The 14,144-nt window shown below is 50.4% G+C and overlaps 1 protein-coding gene across 1 annotated transcript in view; it reads left to right on the top strand.

Moving 5' to 3' along the window:
- Stkld1 (serine/threonine kinase like domain containing 1) overlaps nucleotides 1-14,144 on the top strand; it is a 21,447-nt gene that overhangs the window by 5,349 nt on the left and 1,954 nt on the right. Inside the window, exons 4-16 of the mRNA XM_026778631.1 lie at nucleotides 1,375-1,449; nucleotides 2,411-2,515; nucleotides 4,653-4,723; nucleotides 5,630-5,745; nucleotides 6,972-7,090; nucleotides 7,296-7,459; nucleotides 8,489-8,619; nucleotides 9,217-9,300; nucleotides 11,167-11,283; nucleotides 12,024-12,164; nucleotides 12,549-12,677; nucleotides 13,466-13,594; nucleotides 13,669-13,797. Of these exons, the coding sequence (XP_026634432.1) occupies nucleotides 1,375-1,449; nucleotides 2,411-2,515; nucleotides 4,653-4,723; nucleotides 5,630-5,745; nucleotides 6,972-7,090; nucleotides 7,296-7,459; nucleotides 8,489-8,619; nucleotides 9,217-9,300; nucleotides 11,167-11,283; nucleotides 12,024-12,164; nucleotides 12,549-12,677; nucleotides 13,466-13,594; nucleotides 13,669-13,797 (1,510 nt within the window). The remainder of the gene's footprint in view (nucleotides 1-1,374; nucleotides 1,450-2,410; nucleotides 2,516-4,652; nucleotides 4,724-5,629; nucleotides 5,746-6,971; nucleotides 7,091-7,295; nucleotides 7,460-8,488; nucleotides 8,620-9,216; nucleotides 9,301-11,166; nucleotides 11,284-12,023; nucleotides 12,165-12,548; nucleotides 12,678-13,465; nucleotides 13,595-13,668; nucleotides 13,798-14,144) is intronic.

Genomic DNA, 14,144 nt, shown 5'->3' with positions numbered 1-14,144 from the left:
AGTTCCAGGACAGGCTCCAAAGCTACAGAGAAACCCTGTCTCGAAAAACCAAAAAAAAAAAAAAATCTTCTTGTTGAAAGGTGGTGGCACACACCTTTAATCCCAGCACTCCGGAGGCAGCAACAGGAAGATCTCAGAGTTCAAGGCCAACCTGGTCTACAGAGCTAGTTCCGGGACAACTAAGGCTGCACAAAGAAACCCTGTCTGAGAAAAAAAATGTTCTTGTTTTCTTTACATTTGTTTAGTGTGTGTGTGTGCGCGTGCATATGTGTGACTCTTAACACACCTGAGGAGTTCAGAGGACATCTTTGGGGGATTGGTTCTCTCCTTTGCCTTCGCTCACTAAGTCAGCTCACAGTTTCTGAAGATGTTTTTCTTCAGTGTTGGAACTGTAGTACAGTGGTGGGGTTTGTGCATCAGTTGCTCAGAACCCTGGGTTCTATCGCCAGCACTGAACGGGAATTTTTTTCTTCTAGTTATAAAAGAAGAACAATACAAACTTTGGAAGCACACAGAGAAAATATTTACAAAGAAAACATAACCAGTGTGTTTGCTGAGTGTGCCAGTGCACACCCAGTCCTGGCATTGAATGGGTCTTGAGTTGGAGGCAGCCTGGACTGCATGTGAGGCTCAGACTCAAGGCTGAGATGTGGCTGTGGTAAAGCAGCAGCCTCAACTACGCGAGGCATGAAAGAAGGAAGGGCCAGGGAAGGGTGGGAGGACGGTGGGCTGTAAGTTACCCTCACAGCCACAGATGGCCTCAGTTTCAAGCTTCATAGACAGCGCTATAAGCACTTTCTTTGGGCCTTTCTAGCAATGTCACCCGAGGTGAGATGCATCTCCTCCTCCATGATGGTCACTTGCCGGTTGGTTTCCTTCTGGAGTTGCCTGTCCCTGCACACTGCCAGTCAACATCTCTTGTGTCATACACAGCATCACTGGGGCAGAGGAGGACCTAGTGACATTCTGACATGTGGAAAGAGCATGGGACGGTCCACCATCTCACGGACATGTTGTCCATTCCCAATGATGTGTACCAGGCCGGGTGCTTTCCCACCCAGCTTCCAGGCAAAACTATTGCCCATCTGGCCACAGAGTCCAGGAGGCCATTTCTGCTGCCTGACTGGGTTTGTTTCCTAAGTACTTTTCTCACTGTGACTTTGCGCAGTACTGTCTCCAGCCCAGCCTGCTCTCTCCTCTCCTGGCGCCCACTCTGGAGTCCCACACCAGCCTCCTGGCCTCTCCCCAGCAGGCTGCACAACTTCCTTGCGCACACACACATGGCGCCCCCACCCAGAGCCGGTGACCCACCTCTTGGTTGGAACATGTAGCAGAGCAGTACTGACTGAGACACTCTGTTCCCTTTCTGTACAGCTGATGTCCCTGATGAAGCTCCAGCACCCCAACATCTCTCTGTACCATGAGATGTTCATCATGTGGAACAATGAGGTGGGTTGGAGCACCTACAGCCCAGCCGCTGACCGCACGGATCACTGAGAGGCTGGCATCGCCTGGCTCCTATGTGTGATCTCAAATGCTCCCCTAACAGCCTCATCACAGGAGGCCTGTCAGCCACTTCCACACAGTGGGTAGAAGTCAGTTAAAACAGGAGGTCAGGTGCTAGGCTTCAGACTGCATCTTTAATGGTGAGGTTTTGGCTTCTGTGGAAGGGGCTGATACTGGGAAGCTGCTCTTCTGTCCCCTCCCTCAATTGTCCCCACGCTGTGGACTCCTTACTCTCCTGGCTCCAGAACAGTTACTAAATAGGAGAGCAGAGTAGGAACACTATTCTCAGTTTATGATGGAATCTGAAGCCCCCATACCTCACAGTGGATCCTGAGAGGGGCTTCCCAGACCTGTGCCCTATTGGCAAAGGACTTCCTGTCTCAGTAATGACTAGGGCTTTCCTAAAGCCCACCTGCAGAGGGGACTGAAGGGCCTCCACTCTGTCCCATCTCCACATCAGTTTCCTTGCTGGGTTGACAACTAGGGGCTAGAGAGGGCACTCACTGCACGTACCCCTCAGAGTTTCCCAAGCACCCTGCTGCTTTCAGAGAGGACGTTTCATTGGAGGAAACAGATCTGGCCACTGGCTACAATTGGGCCCTGAGCAGGGTGGGATCCTCAGAGGAGCTCCCAGAGTCTTAAGAGAGGAACTGTTCACCAATCGAGGAGTAAGGACAGTTCCACAAAGGGCTCTGCACACACAGAGGCCAGGAACAACCACAGGGCCCGCTGCGGTATGGCATAGGAATGGGCACAAGAGAGTAAGGGGGCCCCACTGGGCAGTGCTACCATTCATTGCCACCACAGACGGTGGCCATTGGAAGATGCCCTGGAGTAAGGGGTCCTACACAGCCCCCAGACCCAGGCTTTGAGCAATTGGTTAAGGGGCCTTGTGTTCTGACAGATCTCCTCTCTGTTCCTCTGCCTGGTGATGGACTATTACGCCAAAGGAACCTTCCAGAATGTCATGGAGTATAAGAGGAATAGAAAAGAGACTATTGACTCTGAGGTAAGAGACACTCTGAGCCACCAAGTCTGGTGGCCACCTAAAAGTCCCTGCAGTAGGAGACAGAGGAGCCGAAGGGTCTGACCTTAATTAAGTTTCTCTTCCATGTACGGAGGCATTCTACCACAATATGCACGTATCTCAGTTGCATATTTTGATGCACTGTGCACATACCACCAGCAGCCCAGTGCTAAGGGTTAGACATCCTTAGGACCCAGAAAGTTGCAAGGCAGAAGCATCTGATGGGGTTCTGCTTCCAGAGACTTTAACGCACTTCCTAGAGGTCATCGAGGTGAGTTCAGTGTGTGGCTCAAATACATGCTGTCCACTCAGCCCTATGCCTTTCAGGCCTAGCCATGACTTGCTTCTCCCTGTGGTCAGCTAGACACCTTTGTTCATGGCAAGGCAGTGCCCAGTGGCTCTGCCTCTCCTGCACAGATGAGCCTTTGGTCACCCCCAGTCAGGGCTGTAGAGTAAGGCTGCCAGGAGCATTGGGGGAAGGGCTCGTTTCTTGCCTAATTACCCAGGACTGGGTTCCTGAACCCGACAGCAGAAGATGTGGCTTCAGTAAGCATTCTAGCAGAAGCATGTTGGTCAGGGTTTACCTTCCCCAGAAGCAAAGAGGGTTCCCTTCCATTTGGTCCTCTGGTCGGTTATCATGGGGCCTGTGTTTTCCCTGTCAAGAATTGAGGGGCTAGTGACATTTTGTTATGACTTTAATTTGCACTTCCTGTCATTAGACCAGGGAAACACATTTTTTAGATATGTGCTTTTGTTTGTTATGTTGTGTTTTTTTAAAAAATATTTATTTATTATGTATACAATTTTCTGTCAGTGTGTATGCCTGAAGGCCAGAAGAGGGCGCCAGACCTCTTTACAGATGGTTGTGAGCCACCATGTGGTTGCTGGGAATCGAACTCGGGTCCTTTGGAAGAGCAAGCAATGCTCTTAACCACTGAGCCATCTCTCCAGCCCCTGTGTTTGTTTGTTTGTTTGTTTTTTGTTCTTGTTGTTTTGCTTTATTTTTTGAGGTGACCATGAACTCACTCAGTTCTGGAATTATAGGCCTCCAGCAACATTTTGGCCATTCAGAGTTTTCTTCTCTGCCTGTTTAACTCCTCTGCACATTTAACTCCTCTGTCCATTCAAATTTTTTTCTTGTTTATTTGTAGACATTCTTTACATATGGTAGATATCAGTGTGGGGCTTGCCAGTTCACTTGCTTGATACTACCTTGTGATAGGCAGTTCTTGGGGTAATGGAGGCCAGTTGATGAATATCCTCCTGCGGTCAGGACCTTTTGGTCAGAGGTCACGGGGCTTTCCTTAGTTTTCTTCTAGACCCTTATAAGCTTTCACTTTAACCTTTGGGCCTAGTACCCTCCAGAGATGGTCTGAGCATGCTTCCCTCTGAGACTTTCTGTGCACCTGTGGGCCAGACACCATCTCCCCGAGAGGCTCAGAGGAGGCATGTAGCTCATTTCATTGCTTGCACCTCAGGAGCAGGCTCTGGGGTGGGCTTGCACCTTTGACATTGGTAGAAATCTGGGAAACCATTAAGTGAGCTCCTCTATCAGGATAGGGGCCACGGTGTGCTTACCGGGAATATTCTAGCCTACATCCATCCTGGGTCGGAGCTTCATCGCATGTCTGCCCGGGAGAGGGGAGCATGGCCTCTGAGCTCACTTCCTCTTCCTCCCAGCATTCTGTTCTGTTTACTCCTCCCACCTATGTTTTTTTTTAAATATTTATTGATTTATTATGTATACAATATTCTGTCCATATGTATGCCTGCAGGTCAGAAGAGGGCACCAGACCTCATTACAGATGGTTGTGAGCTACCATGTGGTTGCTGGGAATTGAACTCAGGACCTTTGGAAGAGCAGGCAATGCCCTTAACCGCTGAGCCATCTCTCCAGCTCCCCACCTATGTTTTAACCTATGAGGCCAAGCAGTTTCTTTATTACTTAACCAATGACCTTCCTCCATCAAGTAGCCACTGGCAGCCCCAGGGCACCCAGCATCTCCAGCATGTCACTGCCCCACTGACTGTATGGTCATATGCACCCAGCTCTGCAGAGACTGCCCTTTAGGAAGTTCCCAGGCCCCTTCCAACACTGCATCCCCTACTTCTTCCTCAGTGGATGCACACCATGCTGAGCCAGTTGCTGGATGCCATCGAGTACCTGCACCAGCTGAACATCATTCACAGGTGACGATGGGGACTGTCCAAAACTCCCAGGTCCAGATCTGAGCAGGATGGGGCATCTTCTTTGAACTCCCCGTCCGCTTGTCTGAGAGAACAGGGCACCTCCCCAGGAAGCCTCTGAGCGCCTGACTCACCCCAAAGTCACAGGGCTGTGACAGTGTGGGGGCCGGGCGGGGTGGTTCTAAAGGGCAAGGGAACAGAGATAAGATGCCAACGAAGAGAGGTGAGGTTGCCTGCAGTAGCACAGCCTCTGGACAGGCCAGTATGAGTCGGGGCAATCCAGGCCTATCCTTTGACCCCTGCACCCAGCTTCAGGCCCAAGATCTACAGTGGGAGGATCTGGGAGATAGCTTCCACCAACACGGGCCGTACGTGCAAAGTGAATGGGTGCCCATGTTAATGTCACCGGCGGTACAGAAGAATGGGTACCTTCTCCAATAAGGGGCCTCAGTGCTTGTACTTTCAATGGAGAAGGGGTCTTCCCTAATGTACAGAAACTGAATAGAAGTCATATTTTGTTGTCTGGGTTTCTGTCCTGCCCGGAACAATTGTCCCGCACCACTATTTTAAGAAACAATTATTTGCCGGGCGATGGTGGCGCACGCCTTTAATCCCAGCACTCGGGAGGCAGAGGCAGGTGGATCTCTGTGAGTTCGAGACCAGCCTGGTCTACAGAGCTAGTGCCAGGACAGGCTCCAAAGCCACAGAGAAACCCTGTGTCGAAAAACCAAAAAATAAAATAAAATAAAATAAAAAAATAAAGAAACAATTATTTAATATGAGCATGGCATTTTCTTGAAGAGTGAAAAGGGCTGGACCTGGCTTGGGAGAGCAAGCTTAAGGCTCAGGTGTGTGCTAGCCCTGCTCAGGCTGCTGCATGGCACCAGGGGTCCCTGCTTTTGGTTGCAGGAACCTGAAGCCTTCCAACATCGCCCTTGTCAATGAAAACTACTGCAAACTGCAGGACTTGAGCTCCCAGGCACTGATGACACATGAAGCCAAGTGGAATGTCCGAGCAGAAGAAGGTGGCCGGGGAGAGGGGGTTGTCTAGGAATGTGTGCCAAGGGAGGTGGTGGCTCTTGGCATCCAGAGGGCAGTGGCTACTCTTAGGGCTGGTCTTTTTGGCTCAGATGGTCCAGAGACCTCCTACCTAGGGCATAACACAGTAGACATGCCGCTGTGGGTAAGGCACAGGGCCCAGAGGATGCCAGCCTGTGAGAAGGAGCCCTCAGAAGCACAGCAATGGTCGTGGGCCTCTCTAGAGATGCTGATTCTTGTGGGGAAGAGAGCATCCAAGAAGGACAGAAGCTGCATTTAGTGTTACACAAGTCTTCTGGGATGTAGGCACTGACCATGCATGATCCACAGAGGCCCAAAAATAGCCCAGGGGATGAAAAGATGGTAGGGTAAAAGGGATGGAGTAGCAAGCCTGCTAACAGCTGCCCAGATAGACAGAGCAACCCTGGGAGAGAAGTCAGAGTCCTGTGGTGGCAGAGATTGTCCTTGGCACACCGAGTATGGGTGAGTGAGTAGATGAACGGGCAGACGGATGCATGGACTGGCGATTAGGTGGGCACATGGAAGGGTGGTTTGGAGGTGTCGATGGTGTGTTCCTTGGGGTCTGACTTTGCCGTTTGACTGGGAAATGAAGTGACTACCTGAGGCCAGGCATGCTGATAGAACAGGGCAAGGGCCCTGTACTTTCATTTCTTTCTGCAGGGCTCAGGTTTAGGAATGAGGCAGGGCAGCCAGAACTTTGCCCTGAGGTCCTGACATTTAGAAGGGATAAGCTGTTCAAAGAGGGCCACACTTTAGTTTTTCTGGAATATGTCTTTCCCATCTCTTGCTTGCTGCCACACTGATAGGCAGCCACTCGGGCCAGCCTGCCAGATAGCACCCAGATGGACAGGCCTCCCTGGTGAGGTTAAGGTCTGTCCCAACAGTGGGTTCATTGCTACAGCTTGCGATTCTCATCTGGCCCAAGGAGGGTGACCGAAGGGTTCCTGACGTGAGCCCTTGCAAAGGAATACTAAAATGGGGACAGTGTGGCTGAGTGTGCTGGAGCAAGCCTGATGTCTCGGCACTAGGAGGCAGAAAGACCTGGGGTTCAAGACCAATATGGGATACAGGTGATCCTCTCTCAAAACACCCAAAAGGGGAGTGGTAGTGCTGAGGCAGGTTTGCTCTGCTGTTTCCCTGTCCCCAGGGAACATGGGACGCAGTGGTTCTTCCACCTTGATCTTGCCCACAGACCCCTGCCATAAGTCCTGGATGGCTCCTGAAACTCTCAAATTCTCCTTCACCTGCAAATCTGACATCTGGTCCCTGGGCTGCATCATTCTAGACATGGCTACTTGCTCCTTCCTGGATGTAAGTGTCTTGTGGAGAAGCCACCTGCCCTCATTCTTCTTACCATACTACCCTGACTTTCTCTCTGTTCCATGTAGGCTATAGGATGTTCACTTTCCCCAGGCCCCTGCCTCAGCTCTTGCTCAGCCTGGTGAGGGAACACTGATAGCAGCGGTCATCTTCATGGCTCAGAGAAGTCCAAGTCAGATGCTCTTTTTCCTTGAAGGACACAGAAGCCATGCACCTGCGGAAGGGCATCCGCCAACATCCAGGCAGCCTGAAGCCCATCCTGAAGTCTATGGAGGAGAAGAAGATCCCCGGTGCAGAGATCTTCTGTTTGCTTCTGCCCTACATGCTGCACATCAATCCCTCTGATCGACTAGGCATCAAGTGAGCCCAGGGCTGGGTCTTCTTTTAGCCTATCAGTGTACCTCTGAGTATCTTCCCACCTTCACACACGGAAAGCTGTCCTGATTGGTCCACATATATTCCTTAAGTACTTGGCAGCCACTAATCTTGAGCATATGCTGGGGGGTTTTTTGGTTTTGTTTTTTTAAATTGGGTCTCACTCTGTGGCCTAGGCTAGCTTTGAATCCTTAGTGATCTTCCTGCCTCAGCTTCCTGACTGCTGGAATTAAGGTGTGCACATCTGGCTTAAAAAAAAAAAAAAGATGCAAGCAGCTCTGCTTTCCCAGGGACTGTAGAACAACTTCAAGGACACGCATCACTTTCAGGAGTCCAGGGAGTTTCTGTTCTAATAATGTCAGTCAGAAACCCTGTCATGTTTTTGTTACTGTTTCGGCTTGGTTTTTGGAGACAGTTTCTCTGTAACTGCCCTAGCCATCCTGGAACTAGCTTTGTAGACCAATCTGGCCTCAAATTCAGAGATCCACCTGCCTCTGTCTCCCAAGTACTGGGATTAAAGGTATGTGCCACCATACCTTTATTTATTATTTATTATTTATTTATTATTTTCTTCTGCTTTCTCTCTCTCTCTTTTTTTTTTTCAAGACAGGGTTTCTCTGTGCAGCCCTGGCTGTCCTGGAATTCCCTTTGTAGACCAGGCTGGTCTAGAACTCAAGAGATTCATCTGCCTCTACCTCCTGAGTGCTGGGATTAAAGGTGTGTGCAACCACCACCCAATGTTCATGTTTTTAAGGAAGAAAGGGGCATAAAGCCAAAGTTCTGGACCCAGGACCACCCTTGAAGGCCCTTCCACAGATAGAGTCTACTTCATAGAGTAGAGCAGGTTCCTATAAATGGAACTATAAAGATGGTTACTAGCTACACATGAGACACAGTGAAGCCCTACTCACCAGGAAGACTGCTGTTTAGCATCTGCCACTATGGGTCACCCACAGCCCAAGGCAGAGGGAGGCTCTTATGGAAAGCCACCTGTATTCTCTGTTCCTTTGCCAGGGATGTGATCCGAATCACCTTCATGAGCAGCTCCTTCAGAAACTCCTGTGTTGCTCTGAACATGCACCGGCAGGCGGTTCCCATTTTCATCACTGATGTGCTACTGGAAGGCAACATGGCCAACGTCTTAGGTGACAGTGGGGACACGGGGCAGTGCTGGGAGCTGCTGTGGCCTTGGCATTAGTTTAAGAGGCTTAGTGTCGGGGCTGGAGAGATGGCTCAGCGGTTAAGAGCATTGCCTGCTCTTCCAAAGGTTCTGAGTTCAATTCCCAGCAACCATATGGTGGCTCACAACCACCGGTAATAAGATCTGGTGCCAACTTCTGTCTGCAGGGACACATGCAGGCAGACCATTGTATACATAATAAATAAATAAATAAAAGAGGCTTAGTGTCTCCCACAACTTGGTCCTAGACCTGCTGCTTATGCATGATTAGTGAGTGGTCAGTTTCCAGGCCCCCCCCCCCACGCTGTATACCCTGCCCTGGCTTAAGCAGCCTGGCCCTGCCTGTGTTTTCCCCGCTCCTCCATCCCCTGCTCCCACTGGACAAATCCCCTGTGTGGTTAAGACCTGTTCAGTGCCCATGTTGTCCAGAGTCCTATGCCCTTTGACTCCACACCCTGGATGCTGGGTGTCTTCCTCACTTGCTGTGTGCTTCCTGTGTGCCAGAGTGTATGACAGCAAGCACGGCCCTCAGTAGGCTTCCTATATGTTCTTGTTCCTGCAGATGTCATGCAGAATTTCTCCACCCGACCAGAGGTCCAGCTCAGGGCCCTTAATAAGCTTGTGACAATGCCAGAGGAAGATCTAGGTAATGGTGCAGGCACCTCCCCCAGGCTCCTGGGAAAGGCTGGGAGGTGGAAATGGAGCAGTGTGGATGGGGGTGGGAACTGCCAGCCTTTCATTTCAGGCTGCTAACTGGAATTCTTCCTGATCCCATGCTTACTAGCAGAGGAGGGTAGGAGAGAGGCTGGCTTTTCCGCATGATTTCACAGGTCAACAGGAAATCCATCTAGCATTAGGAAGGCTGAGGCAAGAGGACTGAGACCTGGACAACTATAGGAGAAAGGCCTTGTTTAAAGTTTCAGAAAGGGTCTTACTAAGTTGCTCATGCTGGTCTCAAACTCTCTGTGTGGTCCAAAAAGTCCTTGAACTTGTGGTCCTTCTGCCTCTGCCCCTAGAGTACCTACAAGTGTGCACCATCACACCTGGCTAAAGAGACCCATCCATCTGTCCCACCATCTCTACAGTGGGCATCTGCTTACTTCTCATTTTCCATTTTTATAAACAGCACCACGATTGACCACTTGGCATACGTGGCTGCGCGTGCTTGTACCCCTGGATATCAAGTGTAAATGCTGCATACCATCTTCCACAAGCACACCAACTTGCCCTCTTACCAGAATGCTCAAGAACAACTCTTTCCTGGCATTACGGCTTCTTGGGAGATTTTAAATGTCTGAAGACATGCTTTCCTGTCTCTCCTGCTCCCATGTCATACTCGTCTACCATCCATACACCCTTCCCTCCAGCTAGTTCGTCACTTCCTTCCTTCCTCCATCTGCTCACTCACCCGTCTTACCCATTCCTCCATCTACCTGTCCATCCACAAAACACATCCAGAGGACACCAAAGATCTGTCTGAGTGGTTAGGACAGCAGAGGTTATAAGGAGGCTGATGTGTGACTCCTAATGAGTTAACAGACCCCTCATATTGGCCGTTACTCTCCCGAAGTCCCTTTTATAGTGAGACTGTAGCCGAGATAAAGCCCAGGGCAAGACAGTTGTCTTTCTGGATAACAGGGGCTATAAGCCCAATAGTGGGCCTCATCCACCACCCCAGAGCTGCCTCTTCCTCGGCCTCGTCAGAGTGAACATCCTGTGGTTATTTCCTGGGCACAAGTGTTCCTCAATCTGACATTGTTTTCATAAGCCAAGTCTCAAGACAGTGACAGCCACAGGGGCTGGGTTTACACAGCCATTTTTTTTTAATTTATTATGCATATACACACCAGAACTCATTATAGCCGGTTGTGAGCCACCATGTGATTACAGGGACTTGAACTCAGGACCTCTGGAAGAGCAGCCAGTGCTCTTAACCTCTGAGCCATCTCTCCAGCCCCCTTATACAGGCATCATTGACTCTCAGCTTTGGTATCTAAAAGTGAGCTGAGAAGACTTGCTTTTTTTTTTTTTTTTTTTTTTTTTTGGTTTTTCGAGACATGGTTTCTCTGTGGCTTTGGAGTCTGTCCTGGAACTCGCTTTGTAGACCAGGCTGGTCTCGAACTCACAGAGATCCGCCTGCCTCTGCCTCCCCAGTGCTGGGATTAAAGGCGTGCGCCACCATCGCCCGGCAAGACTTGCTTCTTGAAGCTGCTTCAAGTATATGCCTTGGCAGAGCTGGGCATGGTGTCATTGTGCCTGTGGTCTTTTACTCAAGAGGCTGAGGCAAGAAAACCACTACAGCCCAGGAACTCCAAGTTAGCCTGGACAACACAGGATGTGGACCTTGGCAGATGGTCTACTTCATGAGCTCCATGAACACACAGGCTGCTCATCCTTCTCTGCCCTTGTGTTCACCCACATGGATCCTCTGTATTCACTAGTGGGCTCCCAGCAGCCTCTGGGTCACACAGCCCAGCTGCTCCTGTGCCTCACTGTGCTGTGTGCGGTACAGGCTTGCCATGGCCCCCAGAGCTGGTGGAGGAGGTGCTCAACATCATCAAGCAGCACGAGAGGATCCTGGACATTCTGCTCAGCACCTGCTCCCTGCTGCTGCGTGTTCTGGGCCAAGGTAGGCACCAGACTGGATGGAGAAGCCCCACCCTCCTGGTTCCTCTGCCTCACCAGCTCCTCCAACTCCCCACTCATCCCCAGCATCTGTCTTTCCAGTCTATTGTTCCCTTCTGTGCCTATGTAACTCCATCTCAGAGAGAGGGCATAATTAACGTCTGCACTCACCGGGTCTACATGGGGTCAGGGACCCTGCATAAGCCCGTCTCTCTCAACTGTTCCCCAGCTCTATCATAAGAGCTGGACAGGATGGTCTAGTGGGCTTGGAGGGTGTGACTGCCAGCAGGGGGACAGCACTCTGCCGCTGAGCTCCCCCAGCACTCAGGAACAGGAAGAAAACAAGCTACATCTTTAAGCCTGGAGCATCTAGTTAGCCCTTTACCTTTCTAGTCTTAATACTGAGGGCCTAACCACCACACAGATTGTGTCTATTTTCAGGGAAGAGGGGGTAATCAAATCCAGGTCCTCTTGCATACTAGATAAGCACTCTACCACCAAGCAAGAGCCCACAAATTCCACTAAATATTCATTGGGAAGGACCCAGCAAGGTCTTGGAGGCCAGAACTGGAACTAGATGCTATAAGCTTGCTGGTGAGCAAGGCCCCCATCTTTACAAAGACCCGACCTAAATAACAGACAGATCTGTTTCTTTAGTTCAAAGAGATGATGTTGTACCCACTAGGCTCAACCTTAGAGCCCCAACTGTGGGGTTAACCCACGTTCTTTGTCTGGCTCCATCAGCACTGGCACAAGACTCAGAAGCTGAGATCCCAAGGGACCATTTTATCATCTCTTTTCTGATGAATGCCTTGAGGAGCCACCCTGAATCTGAAAGGCTTATTACCATGGTTTACAACCTGCTCACTATCATCTCCAGCCAAGGTGAGTGTGCTGGTCTTTTTCTGTCCTTCCTTTCTACTCTAAAAATCCAGGGACGGAACAGAGGCCTTGGGAGATGGGCAGGAGAGGAGCTCATTCTCAAGATGGATAGCCATACTGTTCTCTGCTCTTAATGGCAGCATGGGTACTACTTGGAAGCTGAGGACAGTGGCCAAGAATCAAATGAGTAGTTAACAGGTCAGGTCAAGGTTAGACACTGAGCCACTCCATGCCTTTGGCTTCTCACCTACACTAAGCCCACTTGAGTGAGAGGCTTATTAGAGGTAGGTATAAAATAGACCAGCCAGGCAGGCTAGGGATTGCATCAGCCCAATGGGAAAAGGATTTTTAGATACCTTTCCTCCAAGTGTTTGTGGTTGTCCACAGGGTTGATCTCTGAAGAGCTGGAGGAGGAGGGGTTGTTTCTGCTTGCCCAAGAGCACCTGGACCACTTCCAGGAGGACAGGGACATCTGCCTTGCTATCCTGAGCCTGCTCTGGTCCCTCCTGATAGATGGTGAGGCCCTCCCTTTACAAGCCCCACTGCATGAGACCTGCTAAAGCAGTGGCTTTCAACCTGTAGATTGCGACCCCTTTGGGGGCTGAACAACCTTTTCACAAAGGTTGTCTAAGACCGTCAGAAAACAGATATACATTATGATTTGTAACACCAATAACTTTATGGTTAGGGGTCATCACAACACAAGGAACTGTATCAAAGGGTCACAGCATTAGGAAGGTCGAGAGCCACCATAGTAGAGCCTCTGTATCAGCAGTTCTCAGTCTGTTACAACCTACAGGTTGAGAACCGCAGCTCTCTATCTTATCCCTTAAGCACAGGAGGGCAACCCCAGCCCTATAGGGCTCTTCTGAGAGCCTAGCACAGGGGCACAGTGAGACAAAAGTGAGATAAGAGAGGGAGGCCTTCAGGATGCCTATCCAGTGAGTAGGCAACCCTGGCTTCAGAGGTCAGCCAGAACTTGATGCCCTATCCTGGTTTTTGTTTTAAGATGGGGGTTCCAGGGCCTTCTAGATACTGTTTTGCTCTAGGAGAGAGGGTTCCAAGCCATGGCAGCTCCAGAAAACTGCAGAGATCCTGCTAATGTCACAAGTGCAGAAAGTCCTCATCTCTACTGATGAGTCTACAGTAGACGCTGGCATTGGAAAGCCCCAGTTTCTGAGGACATCTGTCCCCTTTGTCCTCTGCTGTTGTTGGTGGGAGAGAGCAGTATGGAGGGGTACACATAGAGCAGGTACCTCTCGTCATACGTGGCATGGTGTCTCCCACCCTTGTCCTCATTCTAGCTGCCACTTTGGACAAAGAGCCCTTGCAGAAGCTCTCAGTCGCAGTCACCTCGGTGCTGGCCATGCACCCCGAGGACGTGGAAATGGCTGAAGCTGGCTGTGCGGTGCTCTGGATGCTGTCCTTGTTGGGTGAGCAGCCTGAGGTCTTGGTAACAGGGAGGGTGACCCTGGACACATAAGGCAACAAAGTTTATGCTCTGTAGGCTGCATAAAGGAGAGTCAGTTTGAGAAGGTGGTAGAGCTATTCCTGAGAAGCATCCAGCTGTGCCCTGGCAGAGTTCTGCTGGTGAACAATGTTTGTCGTGGCCTGGCCAGCCTTGCAAAGGTATCTGGTAAGTCTGGGAAAAGACAGACTGCCACCATGGAGGTGGGACAGAAGCTAGCTCCCGGGGCTGGAGAGATGGCTCAGCGGTTAAGAGCACTGATTGTTCTTCCAAAGGTCCTGAGTTCAATTCCCAGCAACCACATGGTGGCTTACAACCACCTGTAATAAAAAAATCTGGTGTCAACTTCTGGCCTGCAGGGATACCTACAGGCAAAACATTGTATACATAACATATAAATCTTTTTTTTTTTTTTGGTTTTTCGAGACAGGGTTTCTCTGTGGCTTTGGAGCCTGTCCTGGAACTAGCTCTGTAGACCAGGCTGCCATGTGGGTGCTGGGAATTGAACCTGGGTT

This window comes from Microtus ochrogaster, chromosome 4 (assembly GCF_000317375.1).
Source record: "Microtus ochrogaster isolate Prairie Vole_2 chromosome 4, MicOch1.0, whole genome shotgun sequence".
NCBI classification, from domain to species: Eukaryota; Metazoa; Chordata; class Mammalia; order Rodentia; family Cricetidae; genus Microtus; species Microtus ochrogaster.
Note: the sequence above shows the minus strand (reverse complement) of the source record. Positions and strands in the feature narration are given on the sequence as shown.